Raw genomic sequence first — 24,841 nt, 5'->3', positions numbered from 1 at the left:
CCAGCACCTTACCGTGTTAGGTTAAACTTACTGCCGACAAAATTTAGATCTTTCATCTATACCTTCAATGGTTTTAAACTGAAAGAGGGCAGGTTTAGACTGGATGTACGGAAGAAAGTTTTGTGATCAGGGTGGTGAGACACTGGAACAGGTTGCCCAGAGCAGCTGTGGATGCTCCATCATTGGCAGTGTTCAAAGTCAGGTTGGATGGGGCTTGGAGCAACCTGATCTAGTGAAAGATGTCCCTGTCCCTCGCAGAGGGGGTGGAACAGACAGTCTTCGAAGGTCCGTTCCAACCCAAACCATTCTGTGATTCAATGACTAATGCTGGGAAACAGCCTATTGACCACGTTTTACACAGATTTCCAAAGCAGCGAGAAAACCAGGCCAACAACCCCACACCATGCAAGGAGGCACTCGCTCTTCTCCCTTAGCAGCATGTGAAACGTTCCCTGGAATAAAACTGTTACGGGTTTGTGTGGTGCGTTTTTTTTGGTAGCAGGGAAGGGGGCCACAGAGGTGGCTCTTGTGAGAAGCTACTGGAAGCTCCCCTGGCTCCAAGTCGGAGCCGCCTCTGGCCAAGGCCGACCCAATCAGTGACTGTGGTAGCACCTCTGGGAGAACAGATTTAAGAAGGGGAACTGGTAGTGAGTAGGGGGATTGTAATGTGAGAGGAACCCCTCTGCAGATACCGAGGTCAGTGAGGAAGGAGGGGGAGGAGGGGCGCCTGAGGAGGTGGATGCCCCTGCAGACCGTGGTGAGACAGCAGGCTGTCCCCCCCCAGCCCATGGAGGGGAGCAGAGACGCCCCCAAGATGGCCATGACTCCATGGGAAAGCCCACACTGGAGCAGTGTGTGACTGAAGATCGATCCACGGAAAGGACCCACGCCAGGGAAGTTTGGGAAGAACTGAAGCCCGCTGAAAGGACCCACGCCAGGGAAGTTTGTGAGGAACTGCAGCCCATGGAAAGGACTCACGTTGGAGAAGTTTGTGAAGGACTGTCTCCCATGGGAGGGACCCCCCGCTGGAGCAGGGGAAGAGTGTGAGGGGTTTTCTAATGCCTTTCAGCCTCCTGGGTCTGACCCGCTTGCATTCCTACCTCCAGGTATAGGAGTCGGCCAAACAATTTCAATGGAAGTATTTTACAGCCTTACTCACCGTGAGCCCCTGCACAGGGTCCGTGACCAACCACGCCACCATGGGGAGCTTACAGCATGTACCTCCAAAACCACAGGTGGAAAACCACCAGCCCCATCCCCTCAGGCTGCAGCACACTGCTGCTTGTAGGACAAACCGCAAGCTGGCAACACTAACAAATTTTCATTACGAAACTACCAATGTCAGAAATCCACAGTGAGGCTAGAGGGTTTTTTGTTGCCTCCTCTCTTGAAGTCCTTACAGCAGCAGCCCTGACACAGTGTTGCTAGTAGGCATGCTGCACAGTCCTCTCCTGCCACCAGCAAAGCGGTTCATGTGTTTATCCTATGCTTTCAGATAACCAACACAGTCAACCAAGCTGTTCAGAAAAGATTCACTGGTTACTTGGTGCTCAGCTTACAGTAGCCTCAGAGCCCATCCACTCCTGCAATGGGAAAACCACAAATTCTCTTCCCTAAGACTGTATTCGTTACCAGCTTGCTTCAGGGATTACCTACCATCAGACCCAGCTGCCAAGCTCTGGAAAAAACCTCACTTTGCAAAATGCTCTGATGACATAGCCTTTTTTTTTTTTGCACCCCCCACCCCCCAACATCATTTACTGACGATTTTTTGTTTTGTACCAGATTTCAACCCCTCCAACGCACGTGGACTGTCTATGGCTGACAGAAGATTCCAGCTTCAGATGAAAAGCACTGCTGGGGAAGTAACTAAAACCCTGCAGAAGCATTTACAGTCTTCTTAACATGCCAGACAACTGGGAATTGGCAAAAAGACTGACACAAAAGCAAGCCATTGTCCTCAATAAATATTAATCAACCTTCTTCAGCTGCCAAGGTTCCTATGAAACATCACGTGCCAGCTGTTCCCAGCTGGAAGTCCCATCTCTTACTCTGTCTCACCTGCAGAGCCATTAACACAGCTCCACCACTCCACTCTGTCTGGGCAGATGCTTTTCTTCCACCTCTTTTCACATTGCAGTCACTGTCATCTCAGGGATTTACCACAAAGGTCTACAAGTCTAACTCCAATCCTGCCACACAGCTCTAGCTTGCAAAAGAGATTTGAAATTCCTGCTTCAAACATCAAGTTTCCTAAAGATCTGTATATCCTGTGCTAATAGAAAATTATTGAAGAATAAATACGTGTTTTCCAACCCTGTCCTACAGAGCAATTCTGACACACAGGCTCACTCTGCACTGTAACACTGGAGCATACGTCCTTCTCAGCTCAAGACAGAAAAGCATCACTCTGTGAAAAGCTACGACCAACAAAGCATTTCCTATATACAATATCTCAAAAGAAATATGTCTGAGCAGTGGTCACAAAATAGACAGAGATAAAACCCAAATACACCAATTGTTTAAAAACATGTACAATCATTTCTCTAAATATTAGAATCACTGTAACAAATATGCATATTAAGTGCAAACAAAAAAAAAATCTAAATGCAAATTGCAAGAAATGCAGTCGCATGATTTCTACAGTTCAGATTTAATTAAAACAAAACAAACCCCAACCAACCAAACATGCAGAGACTTGGTTTCTAATACAGCTCCCACCTTACTGCAGAGGGTACTCTGACTGGATGTCTGAGTGATGCACAGCCTAAGCCAACGACAGAAAATGGAAAGATAAATCCTACAGAGCTGCCCAAGTCCCAGGGGCTGCTTGGCAGTGTTGGGCACCCTCAGCGCTGCCTGTGGGAACAACATCTCGGACCTCTCTGCCTGCTCTCGCTTCTCACGAAGAGGCAGGACCAGAAGTGGCCCATGAGAGGATCCAGTGCCCATGCGGCCCACACCCAAGATAGAAATTTGAGGTATTCACCTGTAAGCTAATGACAGATACTGTTCTCTGCTCTGTAAAAGCACCTAAGAAGTCAGGTCTTCATTCAGCAGAAGTTTTAACAAGTGCAAGTCAAACTGCCGAATCCCACCCAGCTGGTATTTCATAGCAATTTAGCCAGCAGCAAACCCCCAGTACTCCATACGCTCCATCTATGATTAGCGCAACTGTATACTGATAAGAGTGCTGCTCTTTTGTTACAGGTAAAGCAGAAGGCATAAAGCCACCTCAACAATTATTGACCTTTTAAAAAGTCTTAACTGAGCTCTTACTTCACTAGCACTGTGAAAAACAAACATAGGCTGTCTTAGGAGCAGGAATGCTGCAGCTGGTTATTTGGACAAAAAAGCAAATTTCCAGTACCAAGATTGATTAAAAAAAAGCAGGATAATACTAAAAAAAACACATAGCTTATTTTGTGCCTTTTCACAGAAGCTTACCTGAAAGCCTAAAGCAAAAGAGACCAGTTCTCATTCATTCGCTGAAAGTCAAAGAAGCACATCATTGTTAAGAATCACCTTTTATGTTTCAGTATTAACTCTAAAACCATAAATAAAATGAATTTTTTAGATTAAACTTTAGACTGCGTTGCTTTGAATATAGAGCAATCCCGTCATGTCAGGATCCATCATTTCACAAACCAGTCTCACCAGAAGGCACAGATCAACAGACCAGCAAGGGAACCAGCACTGGTACCTGGCAGGCAAAGAGGAGATCAGGGTACCATAAGGAGTATTAGTTTCCTCCAGCTGTTATTAAAACTACAACAGAAACTATTTGGGCATTTCTTGCCAACTGTTATAAAAAGCCTACTTGAACAGAACAGCTCTATCATGCGAGTTTGGTGGTAACAAGTAACACTCTTAAGACTGAAGACGTTGTTTCCGTCCCCAGAAAGCTGAAGGTTTGCATTAAATCTGCTCATAATAAGTAGTATTTTATAATACACAGTCCAGCTGCACATGCCCAGGTGATTTCCCACAAGGGACCAGCTGTTGACCACTGCCACCACAGCAAAATACCAGACCTGGTAAAGCAGGCAGCATTACATATCTACAGCAAACAAGCCTACCCAGAGCAGGACAGGACACGTACGATGACATCGCAATATCCCAACACTGGTGCTGCTAATGACGGTTCACGCTCTGAAAGAGCAACCTGAGCAAGAAGCAATGTCTGCAGCCCGTTGCCTCTCCATGCAGAGCTGCTGCCCCCTCCTCACCCCTGCCTGCAGTGAACCCAGGGTCACACCAGGAGTAACCACACTTCAGTCCTGGGTACAGATCCGTTGCTTGATATAAGGGGCAGATCATGGCAAAGCTCCAACTCCTTAAGCAGTGAAGACGACCCACCAACACTCCTAACAAGCACGTGCGATCTAGCAGGCTATGGTGATGGAGGCACTAAAGCAATGTGCATGGGGAATTTAGCACTGTCACACTCTCGGGAAGCTGCAGGCTTGCTGTTTCTGACCATTTTATCTTCAAAGTTGACAAATTACAGGCAGGGGAAACCAAGCATTGCTTAAGGGGGATTTGACACCACACCAGCCACAGGTAGCACAGGGCTCCCTACAACGATGCACTGAGCACCTGGAGAAGAGCCTGCAAACGCATCTCTCTCAGGCACAGTGGTGACCTAAGGATGGGCAGCAGGTGCGTGGCCAGCAGCAGGGCCAAAACCAGCCATGTCCCTCTCCACCACTGCTGACCAAGCCAATGGAGATGGGTATTAACCTCTGACTTTTTCTGGGACGTTTATATCTGATCCGGTATGAGCCACGTTAAGTCCGCCCAACACATTACAGCCATACGGGACGGCAGCCATACTTCGTACCAGCACAAACACCATCTTCTCTGCTGTCTCCACAGCCTCACCTTATCATATGGCAAGGAAAGCTTTAAAGGCACCCAGAGAGGGGGCACCTGGCTTGAGGTCACTTGCTTCCCCATACCCACTCAGAATTGCACAGAGACAGGTTTCTGGGAAGCATCTGGCGTGCCAAAGGTGAGCGCATCAATGGCACAGCATGTGCACGCGTGCCAGGCACGCAGCAAAAAAAGAGCACGAGCATGTCACCACATGCCAGCCTCCAGAATAAGAACCATCATCCACCAGATAGGAAACTCTGGATGCTCATCGTCCAGCTGCAGGGCTTGAGCCAGGCGACTATTTTAGCTCTCAAAAAACACTGTATGTGCTATAGACACATTTCAATTTAACGTAACCTCAGATACAAAAAACATGGGACATTTTTGACTCTGAGTAAGGAATGAGAAGTGCACAAAAACTACTTAACCCAACACTGTGGAGACAAAACAAGAGAAACAAAAGTTCCAGCCTTGCTCTCTCCCACTGCGGGTCCTGGCTGGCAGCACTGTGCATTCCCCATGGGCACACTGCTGCCAGCTCTGGACTTCACCACAAGTCTCACAAGACCTGGTGTCCCCTCACACCAGCAGCTACAACTTACACAATCTCCTAAATAAGACTTAATTTTTTTAAATTGGTTTTCTCTCTACAATAGCACACAAAAACTGAAAAACAACAAAAAAGCCACCACAGCAGGCTGGCAATACGCTCAGAGTGCAATAATCAAGCAAGAACTGTAACTGAAATTATCCACAGAAGTCTACTAATGTCAGTTCTAAGGCTCTGAAATCTTATTAATAACACTGATTAGTGAAAATGAGAAATGCATCAGCTAACCACCTGACTGGTAAGAAAACATGAAAATTTAAAAGAAAGGAAAAAATCCTTATGCCATTCTGCAATGGAAGTTCCTTTTACCCCTACAAAACCAACTCAGCTTTCTTGATGAGCTTGAAAGTTTACCGGCTTGCCTTAAAACTTCTTCCCATTCCTTTGGCCCAGCTCTGTGTCTGTGACCTCTGCTCTCCCCTTGAAGTATTTCTTTCTTAGCTCCAGGCTGAGGGACATGCGTGCATGCTACCATGCTGCTCAGCTACACCATGGTTCTTAAAACAGGTTTAGAAGTCCAAACAGGTAACTCCAAATACATTTAGATTTTCAGAGACAGTGAATGCCATTTTTATCTCCTCTTAGTTTTTTTTCTGTTCATCTCCTTACCTTCCTTTTCAGTCACGTTAAGCTACTACACCAGACATGATGCTTTTGGAGGTTATACAAGTTTTTTCATACTTTCAAAGACCCAGAACTAGGGGCAAACACAAAGTTTCTCTGCTAAAGAAATAAGCACCATGGAGTCTCTCAACAAAAATTTCCCAAGTCCACTGATTTTGAAAGTCCTTGGAAAAAAAGCTCTACTTCTGCACAGAGGGCAGGCAGGTTTTCAGTACGGAAGGAGCCTGAGAGTCTGCCCGGCTAATCCCTACGGTCTCACGCTGGGTAACAGAAGACTGTTGCAAAAATATCAGCCAGTAGCCCCAACGCAGATCCAGCTATCTTCTTCCCTTGCCCTCATCCCCATTAACTCCTCCTCCCTCGGAGCTCCCAGAGAAAGGAACTTATGCACCAGTTCTGCATACAAAATCTGACTGTGCCACACAAAAACACCAAAGGGTCCTCTTGGCTCTTGCAAGGTGTCAGAGCACACCAAACTACAAGTTTTCCAGCTTCACAGCCATCTGTGCGCAGCCTATGGCCAGAGCCAACGCTGCTCTCTGTCTGCCTTAAGTCTCACCCCAGAGAAAACTGACCTGCAATGCCTTAAGATGCCACAATTTCTCCACTACAGCAGGACTCAAGATTTTTTGCTGATAAGGTGGAAGCTGCTTAATGCCGCCCTTGTATCAGTGATGCAATGCTCATCTCTGTTTGTGGCTGATCAAATGCTGCACCAGCACAGCTTGGGTCTGCTTCTGGTGCTGCTGCCCTGGGAGGCACCCCAGGGTAAGGGGGAAGTGGGAGGTATCAGCCTGGTCCTGCTGCCCCTGTTTTCTGCCCCATGCAAAGCCATCAGCAAACTCCAAAGTCATCGCAAATAACTTGCCATCAGCGGGAACAGAGCATTCGTTTCATGGAAAGGGTAGGAGAGGCTGGTTGCTTGCCTAGCTCAAAGCACGCCAGGGCAGGAATACCATCACGCCCTGAAACATCTCCAAGAAACAGGCATTGCAGAGCGCGTAGCAGCACACACGTTGAAGATGACAGATCAACAGCTACACAGTTGTCATGAAATCACCACGGTCTGGCAACCGAAAGAACATCTGCAGCTAATGACTGAAATTGTCCTCCAGAAAGAGTCCAAACTGTTTTTAAAAAGCAGCTTGATATGCTTATGTATGAGGTAGAAAGGGATAACTACTGGAGACAAAATACCAAACTTGTGGTAGGATTTCTTGGGCATCCAACTTGCTAGTATCTCTAAGGGGGGAGTGAAGGGCTTATGTTATTAGCTGGGCTCTGGCTGATCCTGGCAGAGTAAGTGCAAGTGCACACGTAGGGAAGGTACCAGACAGAATTCTCTCATTGCGTTTCCATTCTGTGATTACTTTTATTTTATTTTTAAAGAGATTTCCAAGGGTCTTTGTCTGTCTTTGACTCCTAACATGGACCAAAGCATATCAAACTCAGTCATCTAAAACAACTGCCATACTTGGGACTGAGGGAACTTTTCTTCTAGCACATACAGATTACCTTGGTCCTCTGAAGCACTGGGCAAAATTACTTCACAGGATCACTTGCAAGTTCTGTTCAGAATTATCTTTTCTGCAATATCCAAAGTACTGGGAATAGCCTCTTCCTCCAGCACATCACAGTGGCAGCTTTTGGACTTTAACTATGGGTAGAAATTTGGAAGAAACTATTGCTGTGAGACTGCTGCAAATGCAGAGAATGCTGTAACCCATGGTGAACAGGGACACTCAGCTTAGTCGACCTGTGGACCTCTCTGGGCGTAACACTGACTGAGCAGTTGCTTGTTCTCCTGGCATATGAGTCAATGTTCCTGCTGGGCAGTAAAGCAGCAGCAGCTCCTGCCAGCTTGGACGAAGATGACCCAACCTTCATCTTCACCAGCTCAGCTGCCATGAAGCAACCAATATTGGTTGCTAAACCCACATCTCTCGAATGCAATGCCCAAAGGGATAGCAAAATTTTGACCCCAGTATTACATCTGCAGTTTAGTGCATTGCTCCACAGTGTGGACAATCAACCCCTTGAAGAACATCACCACAGAGGGTTCGTTGTGTTTGGTTTGGGTCTCAAAGACTCAGGACATGCCAGCACAACATTACTCTAAGGACGTGAATGCTGGGCAGTCAAAGCTTCACTGCCGAAGTCAGAGTACTAATCAGATTTGAGAGGGAAACCCAATACAAACCTTCCCAGAAAGCTTCTATTTACTGTATGGAAATAGCGCCATGGACAAGAAGCTCCTGGACTCCATCCCAGGTGCTGTGAGAGCAGCACAGTGCCCTGGCACAAGGCAGGGTCCATCTCAGACCTTTGGCAGCTCAACTATGAAGCAGGTTCCCTGCTGCCAGTTCAGTTACAGGCTCCCGTTCAAGTCAGTTGTGACTGCAACCTGTCTATATTAAAGCAAATGACCAGCCCCAGAAACATTGCATGTCTTCACTGAAATAAACCCTGCATTCACACATTCTTCATTTACAGCTTATTTTTGTAGGGCAGGAAAAAAACAGCCATACTGACAAATCAGACTTGGAATTTCCAGTTCAACTCACAGAAGATCCCAAATCATGTCCCTGATGGGGAAACCAACTGAGCCCTCCCACACGAGTCCACAGACACACATGGGCCACAGTTCCCACCACTCCTGTCTCAACCTTTGTCACTTCCATGCTTGCCGAGAAGATCCTTCTCTCATTTGGTCAGCTGTGGTCCTCATCAGCAAGATCAGCAGGGATGAAGCCCTGGGAACAGGCCAGAGAACAAATTCTTGTTCTCAGCCCTGAGGATATCTAGCACTGATGCACAGTGGCAAAGCTTAACCTGTAGGAAGCGTATTTGGCCATGACTGGCATAACCAGCTTTGCAGATAAGCTCTAGGATGTTACTCCAACTCTTCTCAAAAAGAAATAAATTAATAGAAACATGTTTTAAAATAGATTTTGCATTTCCAGGAGAACTCTGGCAAGCTTGTTCAGATACTCAACAACGTGTGCCCCCGGTGCAGCAACAACTCAACTGCCAAGCTGCTGCCTAAAGCAGCACATCTCCAAACCTTTACATCCAACCCCTTCTTCTTCCAATGGAAGTCCGAGCTCGTTCACAACTCCTTTGCATAAACTTGCACGCATACTTGTACCATACAGTCACACTTCCTAGTTACAACAGTTGGGCTCCACCAGATCAGAAAGGAGAGAGCTGACCTCTACTTTTCCACAAATCAGTAAGGAAACCAGCTTTAAAAGCAGACATCCAAACACCCCAATTTCCACATTCTGACTGTTCCCACTATCCCAAGGCAAAAAGTACCTTGAAGAAAGGATTGAACTCGCATGTCTGTCCTTGGCTCTGGGCCACCAGTCTTGGCCAGCCCTACACGAAGCAGTTCTGATCATCCTCCCCCTTCCTACCCTATGCCCATCCATATTTCTGAGTGGGACAGGAGGAAAGAGGACATCAAAGGTAGGGCGAGGTTTCCAGTGTTTGGCATGAAACCAGGTCCTGAACTGACACTGTTCAGGAGGGGAACTGGTCTTTACAAGAAAACTCGGACATGGTCCCATCACTCCCCAGAAGGAATTTCCAAATGCAATGCTTTTATCTTAGTCCATAACCCCTCCCAGGTCAAAGCAACACAGCCATGTGTTTTTAAAGGAAACTGTTTTATCTCTGTCCACGAACCTCTTCAAAGTACAAACACTTTGCTCTCTGGTCCAAAAGCAAAGCGATGGCTAATTCAGTTCAGAGAACCACTTCCAGAGAATTAGGTCCAAAGCAAACCATAAAACCCTTTCGGTCCATAGAAAAAATAAGCCTAGAAAAAAACTGATAGAAGGACTGACTCCCTTTCGGCTCAGCTCTGCCTGCTCCCAACAGCTGTCCTCCTTACACCACAGGGCATCTCCTGAAGCACCTCAGAAGGATCAGATAAATTATTCAAAACACAGACTAATTCCTGGCGCTTGGACTCTTTGTTTGCTCCAGGATCAGCTCGAGCCGACTGCTTCCTGGAGCGCTTGCTCTGCCTCCAGTAAAGGGCAAACACAAAGGCTTCGATTTGCAGAAGAGGAAATCAATTTAGCAGCTAATAAATACGCAATTTGTGCAATATACATACCCCCATCTCCCTTGATGCTCATACAAAAGTTAATGGGCTATACCCGGCTAAGCACAAAGTTATTGCACGCGTTCACATGAATGGCAGTTTAGCTCGTTTGAGAGCAGAACCGGGAGGGAGACAGATAGTGGATGCTTGGCAACACCATGTTGTATTTCCTCACAAGCAGCAATAGCAGAGATTCCTCCACAGAGGCTACAGCCTGAGGAGTCAAGGTCACACATTTTGGAAGATGCTCTGCAGCATCACATGACAGTCCTGATGCAAATCCAGACCAATGATATCTCACACACCCTGTGCAGGGTCCGTACAGGCATGGAGCAGGCATCCAACCGGCAGTGCAGAGAGCTCCACAAGGACCTTTGCTTACCAATAGTTTGGTCTCCTCAAAAATTCACACACTCGGCACACAGGAACTTAAATAAACCTATGACATCTGCTAAAAGCCATGCTTGCACCTTTCCACCTAACCATGGCGAGGCGCAAACATGCTGCAGCTGCACAAACTGCAGAACTTACCTTGAAGCAACAGCCACCAAGTAGACCAAGAAATGCACATCATGGCTATCTTCAAGATCTAAAGCCTCCCCTCAGACAAAAGGAATCCCAATAAGATTGCAGATGCCCATAGGAGACAGCTTAACCTCACTTAAAATAAAGCAGAGCGAAAAGTTTAAAACTGAAGTCAGCAACGCAGCCTATCCAGAAGTCTCCTGAATGCAGGCCGACACAAAGCTTTGTTGCCACAGCTGAGGCACACTCAGACACTGAGGCAGTGCAAGTTTTCAATTCTCCCTTCCCCCTTTATTGTCATTTCCAAATGTATTCAGCTGCCAAAGTTTATCGGTCTTCTTTTACATCCTTTGATTTAAAATTAATCCCTCCCATCCTCTGGGTGCTTCGAGTTTACCATATTAAATCACATGAATTAGTTCAAGTCTGTCCCACTGCAAATCTCCCTGCAGTCTATCCTTCCCTTCAACTGCAAGAAGTGCCTCAAAAACCCACCAATCCAGTCAGGCACAGTTACTAAAAGGTGAAAACACTGAGATTAAAGGCAGGCAGGAAGCTAATTAGCTCCAACATGGTGCTCTTCTAACTCATAAGGTTATTGTACACCAGAGCGCCGATTTCGTACACTTGCGGCTTGCCAGCGCAACGCAACTGTGGAAATCTGCTTGATCCCTGACAAGCAAACATGCACACACACAAAAAAAAAAAACCACCAACCCAACACAGAAAAATAAGAGCCAGTTGAACTAATTGAGCCTACCACCCACACCAATGATGCACCCAGGAAAGACAGTGGCTGGGGAGGCCACACGAATTATTTTGGCAGAGGTGCAGCCTGGCACCTCTGCAGAGAGGCTCCTCAGTGAGTCAGAAGCATGAGGCTGTCCCACAGGCAGCACAGCACACACCTCTGCCCTGCCAGCAACGCGAGCTATGAGGGCTGCCTGGCCTTAAGACACTGACATAGTGTCAGCACCCAAGAGGAGCTTGCAAGGGGACCTGCTTCCTAATGCGAGCAACTGACTTAGGCTTAGATTAGTTTAGTGGGCATGGGATTTAGGATAAGCCTACACCCAGTGTGCCGTACAGGCACGGTTTGACAAGTGATGGAGCCAAGCCACCATGCTCCCTGCCTGCCTCTGGGAAGGTGGGTGTCCTACCTCCTGTCACCCCCAGCAGCAGCATCCTACCCCCTCACCAGCACTGCAGCTCGGGGAGCTCTGCCCCCTCCAAGGGGAAGGCTAGCTCCTGAGCTGGGACCAGTCACAGGGTGAAGGGACCAACACGGCCTCAACAAGGGAGATGCCTACAAGGTGAACAGATAAAGGGGCTGTATATGTTAAAGGTATATATGTGTTAAAGGTATATCCGTACTAGCACCTGCAGTCAATATCAAGCTCGTAACACAGGAATACCCCTTCGAGAGGCTGCCAAACATGGTGCCACCTGCAGTGGCAGTTTTCCAGGCATCTTACATACAGCTATACAAGTCCACCTAGCAAATCTCAGCAAGAGATTTATAACAGGGATAACTTGTCCAACAACTCAGCAATGGTACAAGGAGGTAGGGTGGGGATAGAAAACAGGGTGCAGAGTCACAGCAAAAATAACTTTGTCTTGTTCAGACAACCAGAAGAACCCTGACTAAAAACCAAAGAGGGCTTCAAGGCTGCACAAATCCTTCCTGCAATCCCACTCCAAGAGAACAAGATGAAAGACACCCTCCCTGCAATTTCATGCTTTATGGACAATGACTTAACCCCTAGGCACCTTCAGAATAACTTAGAGCCCTTTCTCATTGATTTTGATAATCAAATATTTTGATATTTTAACAGTCACCCTAAACATCCAAGTCAGTTGCCTACTGAGAGGGGTGAGCCTCACAGCTTTTGTTTCAGATACCCTCCAAACAGAACTGCTATCATCACCAAAGAGTGGCATGTGCATATGGAGGGGTAACTAACATGCATTAGCTATTCCACTGTCAAAGCCTAGCAGAGACGCAGTGTTCAAGTTATGTGCGAGCTGAACCAAAGAAACACAGGTGAAGCATCTCTCACTAGGGATTCACCATGAGTTAACTACCACACATTAATTAATCCAGCCATAGCAACACACCTTTTTAAAAGGAAGAAATTTTTCAGTGCTCAACAGGCACTGCACTATCATTTACCCACTGCTCACACATTTCTTCTGCAATCAAACAATCCTGCAACATAAAAAGAAATCTGAGGATCTAGAAGACAAACAAAAGCCCTTCACAGGGAATGCCAGCAGACTTGAATAACACAGTGCAGGATTCGCATTACTGAAGACACTGGCCAAGCAAACAGCACAGTGACTGCACAGGGAGATTGCTGGAGGAGGGCTCCTCCGCCAGCAACCAATAACCAGAAACCAACCAAACTGATATTAAAAAAAAACCACCAGCTTCAAAATGCAGTAACTACTGGACCAATTGACTTAAAGACACAGAATCTCCTGAACTGGTGTCTTTACAGGGACTGGGTTTCTCATTGTAGAAGAGATGTTACAGCCCAACCATAAATGACCATGATCAGCACAGGAATCTCCTAAACATTTGTTCATCCCTCCAAAGCAGGAAGCCAGACTGTACAATAATAATAATAATCCATCCTGACCAGAACATCCATGGAAGAGCCCACGCCCCAAGGCGACAACCCCTGAACCATGATGAAAAGGTTCAACTGCCAAAATCAGGCATGTTTTCTCCACCCTGCTGCTGCAGCGGAGCAATTCCCACCTCCCTGAGCTGGATGCTGTTCCCTCAGCACGCAGCAGAAGGGCAACAAAAACATACAGATCTAAGCAGGCATTGATAGCTTTGGTGAATACAATGCAGTCCATTTTAAATAAGGTACATGAGATCTGGGAACATAACCAGCACCTTTTGAAAGCTGGTCCAGATCAGTGCACTCCAGCCTTTGAGAGGATGCCAGAAGCATCACACCCATTCAGAGATTTTTGTACCTTCTTTATAAACATCACTTCAGTGAAACTTGGATGGACATCTGCTGCTGGTTCCTGCGCTGCAGGGCAGAGTGCTACACAAACACCCTGTGCAGCTTCTTTCTCTCAGGCAGTTTTTCTTTCTAGCTTCCACTGGCGACATACAGCAGCTATTACTCCCATTGGAAAGTAGGCCCCCACTTTTTCTTTCAACTCACATAAAATCTTATCAAACCTAAATCCAACAGAAGACATCTGACTTCAAAAGCAGCAATCACATCCCAGCTGTACGATCCTAACAAGGTGTTCATGTTTGTTTGATAAACGCAGAGCTTGATGTGGTTGCACAAGACTCCTGTAAGTAATGCTTCACTACATATACACCGGGACTGTGAATAAATTTAATTTGGGGGACTCCTCAACAAAAACAAGTTTGGAAAGCACACTTTTTTTTTTTTTTTTGCTTCCTCACAAAACTCGTCTTTCTCTTGCTGGATGGCCCTTGTTTTGACAGGCAACAGTGTGATTTCCGCTCCTGCTGGCTCCATTAAAATCAACATAAAATAACTGAAAAAGCCTCCCAGCGCCTGATGAGACTAACTAGTATTTTGGGGCTGCCCCTTTACCAGGAAAACAGACATATGAAGAATGTCAGTTGATTACAAGTAAACCAAAACGGAAAGCTGAAATGCAAAACCACATGCTTACATATAAATACAGTCCTACACGTGCAGGTGTACACTAAGACTCAAACACAAAGCAGATATGGTCATCCATATCCTGGCAGAGATACCGTACAGGAATAAACTGGTAGGCACAAATGAACTGAAATACATGGGTTTGCTCACTGCACAACTATCTTTACCTTCCATAATAAATGCAAATGCATCCAAGTAGACATACACCCATCAATCTGACAAATCTGCCAGTGTCAGCTTACACCAGCGGTGTACATTAACACACACCGGTTTTATAATTCCAATGTGAGCAAGAGTTAAGTACAATCACCTTCTGATTTTATCCAATCAGTTCCCACCTGCTAAAGATACAACTCACTTTGCCTACATTAGAATAAGAACAGATAATTAATACACAGTGACAGATAACGCTTATTTTACTACCTACTGAGGACAAGGATTCATTCTCCCAGTCCCCGCTCTTTTCTTATTCGTTCTTTTCTGTCTTCCTTGTTTTCTAATCCACATCACACATTTCATTTTACCTGGCCATTCATACACTGCTTCATACCTCATCAGCTGCTTGCTTGCTGCTCCCTTTGCTTCACCCTTCCCTCTACCTCCCAACTGTCTTCTTGTTCCCCAAATTCCCCTCTTTGAGGTTCCCTAAGCAGATTGCCGTGTTTACTGGGGCTCCTCTTACCTCTCTAAGCAGAGGGGCATAATGGAGGGAGAAAGTAAGTCCACCCGCCAGCCTTTTGACAGTGCCCACATTGTGCCCCAGCAGATCCAACATCTCAACATCGAGGCATCAGCACCTCGTTCCTCTCCTCCTGCCAGGCCTGGGTCCAGGAGCACTTTCAGCAGTGGGGAGAAGAGCTGCTCCAGTCACTCCTTGCACTCAAAGGCAGCAACACAAAGAGGAGGAAGATACAAAAGTCATGGCATCTCTTACAGAATTCCCGTACCGAGGATCGTACCAGTCATGGTGATGCCCTCAAATGGGTTCAAGTAATATTCTGCTTTTGACACCTGTTGTGGTTTAACCCCAGCCAGCAATTAAGCACTACGCAGCCACTCGCTCAGTAATTTGAAGGCTCTAGTAGACCCCAGTGCACAGTGTACCTTTATGCCATCAAGTTATAAAGGGGCAGAACCCATCTGTATAGGCACCGCAGCCACTCCAGCCCCTGCGACAAGCACTGCCACTGAACCAGAGAACCAACCCATGCCAGTATCAGTTGCCCCCACACAGAAGAAGAAATATACAAAAAAATCAGTTCGCTTAGTGAGGGATGAAGATGAACCAGGGTCATCACGAGAACAGGAAGAAGAGGCAGAACCAGAGGTAATCACCCAATACCTATCCCTCAATGAGCTGCAGGACATGTGAAAAGATTTCAGCCATCATCCAGGTGAGCACATTATCACCTGGCTGCTCCAATGCTGGGACAATGGGGCAAGCTGTTTGAAGTAACTATGATTACCCCAAAGACACAGCACAGATTACACACTGTCGCCAAATTCATCTGACCACAGTGACTGACAAAGTCCTTCACAGTGTTCACCAATTAAGTCATCTGCCAAACATGAACAATTCTTGACCTCTCAAAAAGCCTCTCAGAAGCTCTTTTCGGCCAGGCAGAGAAAGGTAGAGGGCAGAGCTTCCTCGTACATAGGCAGAAACCCATCTCCCAATTCCAATATGTCACTGATGGCCTGAATGGCATCCAAGGGTGAGAGTGGGACTCTAGACAGTCTCTTGATGCACTCAGATACCCCTTGGCAACCTCCCTGCCCAGGTTCCTTGCCTCATATCCACAGACGATTCTCTAACCAGCTATGGACTTTCTCTGATTTTTGCTAAAAACAGAGAGGTTATGGCTGGAGTAGGGTAGAGAGGGCAAAGGCCTCAATGGGGGAGCAGGCAGGACCATGCATGTGAAGGTAACTGAGAATCCCAAATTCCAGCTGAACAGGTCAGGAATTCCCACCCAAAACATCTGTACCATCACGTACACTCTGAAAAGACATACAGTATGTATGCTTTGCTTTTGAAAGACACCAGAGCATACCAAGCAGCAAGTACTTCAAGAACTCCCAGTTGCCTCCAGTCTTCCTGAATGCTAAACACAGGAGCTGAATCTGTACCAGCCAGTTTTAAGCAGTTCCAGCTCCTGCTTGGCACTGGAGGTAGGACAAGTGACTCCACAGGTTGCAATTAGAATCAAAATTCTTCCTGTGCCTTAGAATTAATTACATTTCTAGATTTCACACCACCATTCTTCAACTGACAATTTTCTACATAATGTCAGCAGTAAAGACTATAACTAATTTTGGCCATGAGAGAAATGCAAAATTGCTCCAATTACAGTTCGAGTGTTGTTTTTTCAAAGTGGGATATCCTACTTCCCACAGAATCTCTGTTTTCTCTGCAAAACATCCAGGACACTAAATATGCAGGACTTCTTCTGGACTTTTAACTTTACACATAACTAAGGAGGACAATAATTCTTCACACCAGCAGTCACCGGCATCCAGACAGACTTCAGTTTGCACACAACTAACAAAAATTTCAAAAATTATGAAATAGGCTATATTTTCAGCACTTAGAATTCCAGTTCTCCTTTGTCTCTGAGCCATCAACCGTGCCTTGAACACGGCACCATCAACTGCACTGGCCAGGGGGACCCTTTGGGAAAAAATGAAGCTCCCAAGTTCATGGGCATGAACAGCTGACGCATTTAGCCAGGAGAAGACATGAGCATGAAGCTGGGGCATGCAGAACACTAAGCATGACGAGACCTGAAGCAACCCCTTGCTTGATCGCAAGGCTTGAGGGCCACGGCTGCACAGTAAGCCCAGCATGAGGACAGCTAGGTGTCCCTTTGTCTCAGTATTGTCACCTGGAGGGGCTTTAGCCTGTGTGCAACAAAAATGCTGTAGGATATCAAATTAAAAACAAAACAGAGTGGCCTGTAGAGACCTTCTGGATCTGCTGCCCTAGCTCCAGACACCAACGTGATGGGCCTCAATTTCCATGAAGACTTCTCCCCTGTACCATCACCCCCACCTTCTCCCTACCCCCAGCACCTGCCAAACTCCCTGACAGCAGATACTCCTTACAAAACCGTCAGCCCTCATACCAAAAGAGAAAAACCCTGCAAGAGGCTGTCACCTCAGGCCAGCTTGCCCAAGCACATGTCCTCTGGGCATGGTCTCCAAAAGCAATGGATTGCTGTCCGGAGGACACTGCCATGGCCAGAGTTGTCCCACCCTCTCCCACTCCCACCACCTCCTTTGCAGCAGCAGTTGCACAAGCTGGATCAGAGAGTATTTCTGGCTGAAAATTAAATGAGCAAAACTTTTTTTTTTTAAATATAATTACTTGTTTCCAGCTTAATAACTTCCCTGCTCCACCTCACCATACCGTTTAAGCCAATTAAATCAACACTGACGCAGTCCTACCTACTTTTCGCCCCACCCAGCAATACATTCCCACACCTCCCTTGCACCAGTGCTTGCCCAACCCCACCATGAGCAAACGCTGGGCACCTGAACTATGGAAAATTGGCCAATTTTTGGTGGGTTTGCTTTGCTACAGCTCAGCTTACCTTGGCATCAGCAGGGAGCCAGCAAGAGCGGAACACGTGCCGGGGGCAAGGCCACAGTGCACCTCTGAGAGCAGCTAGACCTGCCCTGGCAGACTGCAGACCACCTGCAGACACGTCCAGATCCTTCCCATCCCACCCGCAGACTCCCTTGGCTTTGCACAGGCAGTCACACAGCAGCAGAGGGATCCCAGCCTAGGATGGAGTTTCTTGCTGGTTCCAGGAACCTGCCTTCACCATCGCTGCCACAGCAACCTGCTCCTCCAGAGCCCACCCAGGATCCTACACTCAGCTCCTCCCAGGGCACAGCACTCATCTGTTATCTTAACAAAAAACACCCTAACACCAGCTTTCACCACAAGCACTTGCATATCATCAAACTGGCCCTGTTGTCCTGAGTTCATATTTAAATAGCCACTTTAAAACAACTACAACAGAAACAAGTGCCCTTCCTCCACCTGGAGAAAGGATGCAGATGCTACATCATCACAAGCTTACAGGGCATCACAGGTTCTGGAGTCAGGGTGCAAAACCAACTCTCATCCCTGAAGATACACAGGATTCAGGGGAATGATGCATAAATATGAAAAACAGGGGTCAGGTGGAAATACAAGGGGCAACAGAGAGAGTTGTAACTGCACTGCAACAAGGCTATTTCTTCTTTTATCACAACCGCCTTGGTGTATCACAGACAAGGTTTTAATCCATGCATTTAATTTAAAAGTTTTGGGATTCTGGTTTTTGAAAGGTGTTGTAAACATGGATAATACCACCCTCCCAGGGCCCAACAGGTACACACCCCTTCATCTAGCAAGCACAAGAGCTTCACACAGCAGAAGCTGCCAAGAGCAAAAATTCACCTCTTTATTCCAAATATACCAAACTCTTTAGTTTGTATCATCAGTTCTCCGCCCAGAGTCCTAGCAGGACTGAACAGAGACTACAGCAAACAACTATGACAAACATTATTTGCTGAGAGCGCTTGCACCTCTCACAGAGAGCGTGACCTTTCCTTCTTCTACTAAAAAAATAAAAAGTTCCCAAAACAGGGCAAACAGCTTCTTTAGTATTACCACCTCTGTATTAAATTAATAAAAAAATAAACCAGTACTGCGTCTCCTCAGCCTAATGAAGCCTAAAACGCTGCTCAAGCCGCGAGTATTTTTCAGTGGTCTAACTTCAAAGGAAAAACTCGAAATGTGTTTGCTGCAGCTCTCCTGAAAAATAAATATCCACTGTTTTTGCAAGACTCAACCACCAACAAGTGCAGGCGGGAACCCTGGCAACATGACCCTGCTGTAACACTGTAAATTTCCACCCGAATGAAACAAAACCGAACCAGAAGTTCACGGCTGAACTGTTCTTACTTCAACGCCTGCCCTGAGAACAGCACCTCAGCGCACGCAGAGGGACGAGGACGACGGCGCACCGAGGCAGGGCGCCGAGCAGAGCCGGGGCTGCACCGGCTCCGGGGCCGGCCGTCCAGCCGCAGGCCGCCGCGCTCAGAAGCGCCGACCCGGCCGCCTGCCCGCTCCCACCCCGCCCGGGGCCGCGTCCCGGGCAGCACCGCGAGGCTCCCAACGAGGGGACAGGCCGCCCCCGACGCCCTTTCCCTCCGGCTGGGCCCCCCCCCCGCAGCCGCCTCCGGGCTGCTGCTGCTGCTGCCCGCGGCCTGCGCGGGTCACCCCGGAGCGGCCGCAAAATCGTCCCCGGCCGGGAGAAGCCGGAGCCACGTCCCGCCGGCCTTTGTCCCGCTCCGCGGCTCCTTCCTGCCGCCCGGGGCGGCGCGGCCCCCGCCGCGGGCAGAGCTCCGGGGCGGGCTCCGCTCCCCTCGGCGTGCCGCGGCACAGCGCCGCGGCGGCGGGCAGGGCCGCCCTTCCTCCCGGGGAGCCCGCCGGGCGCGGCGGGAGGCGGCGGCCGCGGGGAGCGGCGGGGCAGGCCGGGAGCGGGGCCTGCCGGGGCCGGGCTCAGGCCCCCGCCGCCCTCCCCCGGCGAACCGGGGCCGCGCCGAGGGGCCGCGGCGTGTGTTTCCCGCGGGCAGCGCCCCGGCCCCGGCGGGGTCCCCAGAGCCGCGGCCCGCCCGCGCCCGGGGCCCAGCGCGGGGGCCACCGGGCAGCCGGCGCCGCCAGCCACCCCCCGCTCGGGGGTCCGCCCTCGGGAGTGCCCGCCCGGCGGCGGCGCCGCCGCCGCGCTCGGCCCGGGCAGGGCGAGACCCGCGGCGGGCACCGCGCTCCCGGGGCCCGGCCCGGCGAGGCCTAGCGCGGGGCTGCGCCGCCCGGCCCGGAAGCGGCGGCGGCCCGGCCGCGGCCTAGCGCGGGGCTGCTTACCCTGCATGCTGCTGGCGGCGGCGTGCGCCTGCGGGCCGCCCGGGCCCGGCCCGCTCCCGCCGCCGGCGCCGGAGCCGCTGCTGGGGCTGGGAGTCGCCATTGTGTGCGCGGAGAGGGAGCAGCGCGGCGGCTGCAATGCAGCAGGGACCCTCCCAGGCAGGACACCTAGAGCCCCGCCGCCGTATAGCAGCAGCCGCCGCCGCCGCAGCCGCCCCGTCCGCCCCCGGGCTGGGGCCGCCGCTTAACCCCTCCCAGGCGGGGCGCCCGCAGCCCCGGCGCCCTGCGGCAGCCGCTGCGGCGGGGCGGGCGCTGCCTCCCGCGGGGAGGGGGGGAGCCCCCGGGGCCGCTGCTCGCCCGGGCCCCCCGCCGGCCCCCGCTGCGCTCCGTGCCCCGGGAGCCGCGCGTCCCCGGCGCCTCCGTCGCCAGCAGCCCCGCTCCGCTCCCGCTGCCTCAGGCGGGAGGGGCATCGCCCGCGGCCTTCGCCCCCAGCCCCTCTGGGGGCCACGGCTTCCCCCCGGAAGGCCTGCACCGTGCTGGGGCCCCCGTGCCATGGCGTGTCCCACGCGTTTTGCCCCGGCAGCCCCCTCGACGGGGGGTGCCCGACCATCTGCTCTCTCCCCTCCTTGTGCCCGGGGAGGCCTCTTGAGGGCTGGCAGTTGGTCGGATTTCTTGTCTTTACCCATGACTTTTCCTCCCACCCAAGCAGCTGCTTGCGAACCCTTCGTGTCTTCCCCGAGACCTCTTCCCTGGCCACCACAGGGCAACTTCCTCCGCTGCTTTCCGTGATATCTAGGGCATCATCCCCTTTCTGCCACCATCAGTCTCCTCCACATTTTCTTTCTTCCCTTAGCCACTGCTGTTCATTCCAGCACATCATTTCTGATCCTACCTCTAACTCCAGCAAGTTTACAGCCTCAGTTGTAGGGACACCACATGCCAGGAATTGGAGCAGTGAAACGGGTCCCCCAGAGGCACAGGCTCTCTCTCCAGCCCACCGCATGACTTGGGCAAGTCCCTTCACCTGCAAGGGTCCTTGTTTCCTCATCTGTGTAACAGAAATAGTATTGACCTCCTTTATGAATCAAGATCTACTGATGAAAGAGCTGGACCCCCAAGTGCTAGACAGCAGCATGCAGACTCTTTCCCTGCTCCTCCATTGCCCAGGCTTCTCTGTGCTTCTCATGAAGGTAGTGACAGAGCAAACACCTCAAGTCCTCAACGTCCACTGGATGTGCCTCCAGAAGCTGCCGACCATTACCCTTTGTGCAAGTGCAAATGCAATGGGGGAAAGAGGTTGGGGCAGGAGCTGCCTCCCCTTCTGGCCTTTTTTTCTTTTCTCCCCCAGCTCAGCTCATGCTTATTTATCTCGCCTCGTGTTAAGGCCACGATTTTACTTTCCTCTTGTGCTTTGAGGTTGGGAAAGCATCTTCTCCCATCCTAGAGTCTTCTGTTTTCCCTGCTCAGATGCACATGGGGTCAGGGAGATGGGCTGAGACCCAAGTACTCCTCCCTGGGGCACAGAAGGAACCCAGCCTTCTGCCCAAACCCTGCTCTCCAGTGAATATCTCCTGCTCTGCAGAGCTCCCCTTTGTCAGGAGGTGGGAGAAGGGGGCAGAGCTGGTCCTCACCATCTCCCTCTTTCCGCTCTATCCTCCCAACTCCTGCTAGTCCAGCAAAATCATCTTCCTCCCTGTCAGGGATGCAGCTTTCCTTTGCCTTGGGGAACACCATCACCTCCTCACACACTCAGCCCAAAATCTCAGTAACCTGTTTGCTGGGTTTAAACTTAGGCTGCTACCCTACTCTGTCCCACCCTGGCCTCTGCTCTCTCTGGGGACATTGCCAACTCTTTCAAAGCTGCATACAGTCTGTCCCTTCCACCGCTTTGGCTGGAGAGGTGCAGGAAGCCCTTGCACCCAGAGCTTCTTCCCACAGGAAGAGCCCTTCCTGACTGTGGTTTCTGTGGGCACAATGGGTGGTAACCATCAGCGCTAGTGCCTGGCAGAGCCTGTAACAAAGACCACAAGCCCCACATGCACAGGTGTGCGGGTGAAGGTGTGCCCTTATCCTCTCCTCCCATATTCCCATATGGGACACCTCAATACCTGGCACAAAGTGGGATCCCAACCCTATATCTTCACCTACCTAATGCCAGAGAGCACCAAGGGCAGCTGCTCTGCAAGGAAGGAGTCATGGGAGTGGAGCATAACATGGTGGACGGGCAGCGGCCTCACCAGCCAAAGCCCAGACCTGAGCAAGGCGAGCAGGGCAGGTCCCATAGCAGTAACCAGGTTCAGCCTGGACTCCAGACAAGTCCACAGCAATGAGGCAGGTCTGAGGTTAAGTCCCCAGGTCAGGGTCTGGCTCATGGCCCCACGACAGGGCCAGGCGCAGCAGCAACACAGCTGTAACATGGCTTAGGTGGTAACCAGAGCAAACGCTTTGGCTAAAAACAGCTCCCAAGACAAAAGAGTGAAGAGTGGTTTCTCTCCCCCTCCCCCCCCCAGGCTTCTTCCAGCTTTTTTTCAAAGTGCTCCAAAGCCACCTCATGCTTATCAAACTGCTTGCTCTCACCAACAAACTGGCCTTAAATACTGAGGGTTAAACTTCTTGGGAGGGGGGTGCAGTCCAGTTCCTGACACAAAAGACATTCCTCAGCCCCCCAAGTTCCTCAACTTTCTTTTCTCTTCCCTCTCTTGCTTAAGCCTTCTTTCCTGCCTTAACCAAGAGTGCAGGTCCAGAGTTGGCATTTTGCAAGCTGTGATACAGAAAACCAGTGCCTACTGGCAGAAGCTGACAGCTGGTTTCCCCCTCTACTTTGTGCCACCTGCATGTGATTTACTTACAATTAGGTAAAATCATACTGTTTATCCTTCCCCCGCCCCACGCTGCAAATCTGGGAGGATCAACAATGCCTGTCCTGAGAGATGTTTGTGAAACCTGTTCTTAAAGACCTCCAGTGATGGAGACTGCACCATCCCCCAGTGATCTGTTCTAGCACACTTCTGACATTACCTGAAAGCCTAACTTAAGTTTTTTTTGTCTGAGCTGAAATCCTTTATATCCTCTCCTGTTTGTTATGGCCGTGGCCTTCTTTGAAATGACCTCTTGGGCACTTGATGACTGTAATATTTCCCTTCCCCTCCTTGCTCTAGCATTCCCTTCTACAGACTACATCAACTTGATTCTTTCAGCCTTTCTTCATGTTTTCTGTGCCTCCCAGCATCCTCACTGACCTCTGACTTTTTTTCTGTTGATCTGCATTTTTTGAAGCACAGTGTCCCAAGTTAGGCATATTACTCCAGCTTGTCTTGGAGGCTATGCTCCTGGCTCATGTGCTCCAGGGTGGTGTTTGCCTTTTCCGTTGCTGGTGTTTAGTTTGCTCTCCATTATACCTTCTACTCTTTTTTGAAAAACTGCATCCACTCAGTTCCCTCACTTGTATTTGTATTGCTCACTGTTCATAAAGGTAATGCTCAAAGTTGTACCTGTTGAATTTTGCCCTATAGGTTTCAGCCCATTTCTCCCGTTTGTCAGCCTAGTGCTGAATTCTGTTGTCTTTGCTGTCCTTCACAGCCTGGAGTAATTGCAGGTTTAATAAGGCACTCATGGGTGTTAATCATCCAGGCTGTTAACTGAAGTAATTAAAAAGATCTGGTGTCAGAACGGACCCCTGCAAAAATCCCTTCAATATGTCCTTCCATTTTGACAACCACTGATAATTAGCACTTGAGGTACAATTATCTCACCAGTTTTGCACTCACCATGTGGTCATCTTTAACAGCCAGTGTTAAAAACCTTCCTAAAGTCAACATACATGACATCTGCTATTTTTCACTTTACACCTAAAAAATTGTGCCATACCAGGACATCAGACTGGTTTGTCAGCATTTGTTCCTGATGAGTTCACGGTGGATGTTGTCTATCCCCTTGGTGTACTCTAGGTGCATACAAGTGCCTTGTTTAACAAGTTGTTCCAGAACTTTTCTGGGAATTGAGAAGGACTTTAAATTAGGATTAAAGAAAGCAGCTGACAAAGCATAAACAAGATCAGTTTGGGTGAGCTCTATAAAACTAATGAGGTAGGAAGAAGGTTGTTAATAAAGGATTATAATAAGGACAAGAAGGAGGGCAATCTATTGAACACTTTAGACATGTATCCCCTGAAGTTAGTGAACATGGGGCTCCTCCCCGTCTCAGTAAGGTGGGCTCCATCCTTTCCTGTTCATGGCACCTGACTCACCAGTTAAAGCAACTAAAACCAAAGCCCTTTTGGCAATATCACCTGTGTAACCATGCATTTATCTGCAGGTGTCCCTATTTGAATTGCAGTCAGGGTCGTGGGGCCAGGAACACACCATAGGCCCCAAGCCCTTCACCTGTCCACCTGGAGCCTCTTAACCAGTTTTGGTCTGATCAAAACCAATCTGTGGTCACTCATGGCAGCAGCAGCGGTGTCCACGAGGTTGAGTGCTATTATGGAATGGGTCATTAGGATGGGTGAC

The 24,841-nt window shown here is 49.3% G+C and overlaps 1 protein-coding gene across 2 annotated transcripts in view; it reads right to left on the bottom strand.

Moving 5' to 3' along the window:
- Positions 1-20,643, bottom strand: part of MAP2K4 (mitogen-activated protein kinase kinase 4) — a 107,346-nt gene extending 86,703 nt beyond the window's left edge. Inside the window, exon 1 of one of the 2 annotated variants that reach the window (XM_069798854.1) lies at positions 20,337-20,643. In XM_069798854.1, coding sequence (XP_069654955.1) covers positions 20,337-20,436 — 100 coding nt within the window. In that variant the 5' untranslated portion in view covers positions 20,437-20,643. The remainder of the gene's footprint in view (positions 1-20,336) is intronic. The other variant, XM_069798855.1, reaches the window with a different exon arrangement.
- Between the last annotated feature and the right edge of the window lie 4,198 nt (positions 20,644-24,841).

Source organism: Haliaeetus albicilla, chromosome 12 (assembly GCF_947461875.1).
Source record: "Haliaeetus albicilla chromosome 12, bHalAlb1.1, whole genome shotgun sequence".
In the NCBI taxonomy this organism is placed as follows: Eukaryota; Metazoa; Chordata; class Aves; order Accipitriformes; family Accipitridae; genus Haliaeetus; species Haliaeetus albicilla.
The sequence above is the reverse complement of the archived record's forward strand: the minus strand, read 5'-3'. Positions and strand labels throughout refer to the sequence as shown.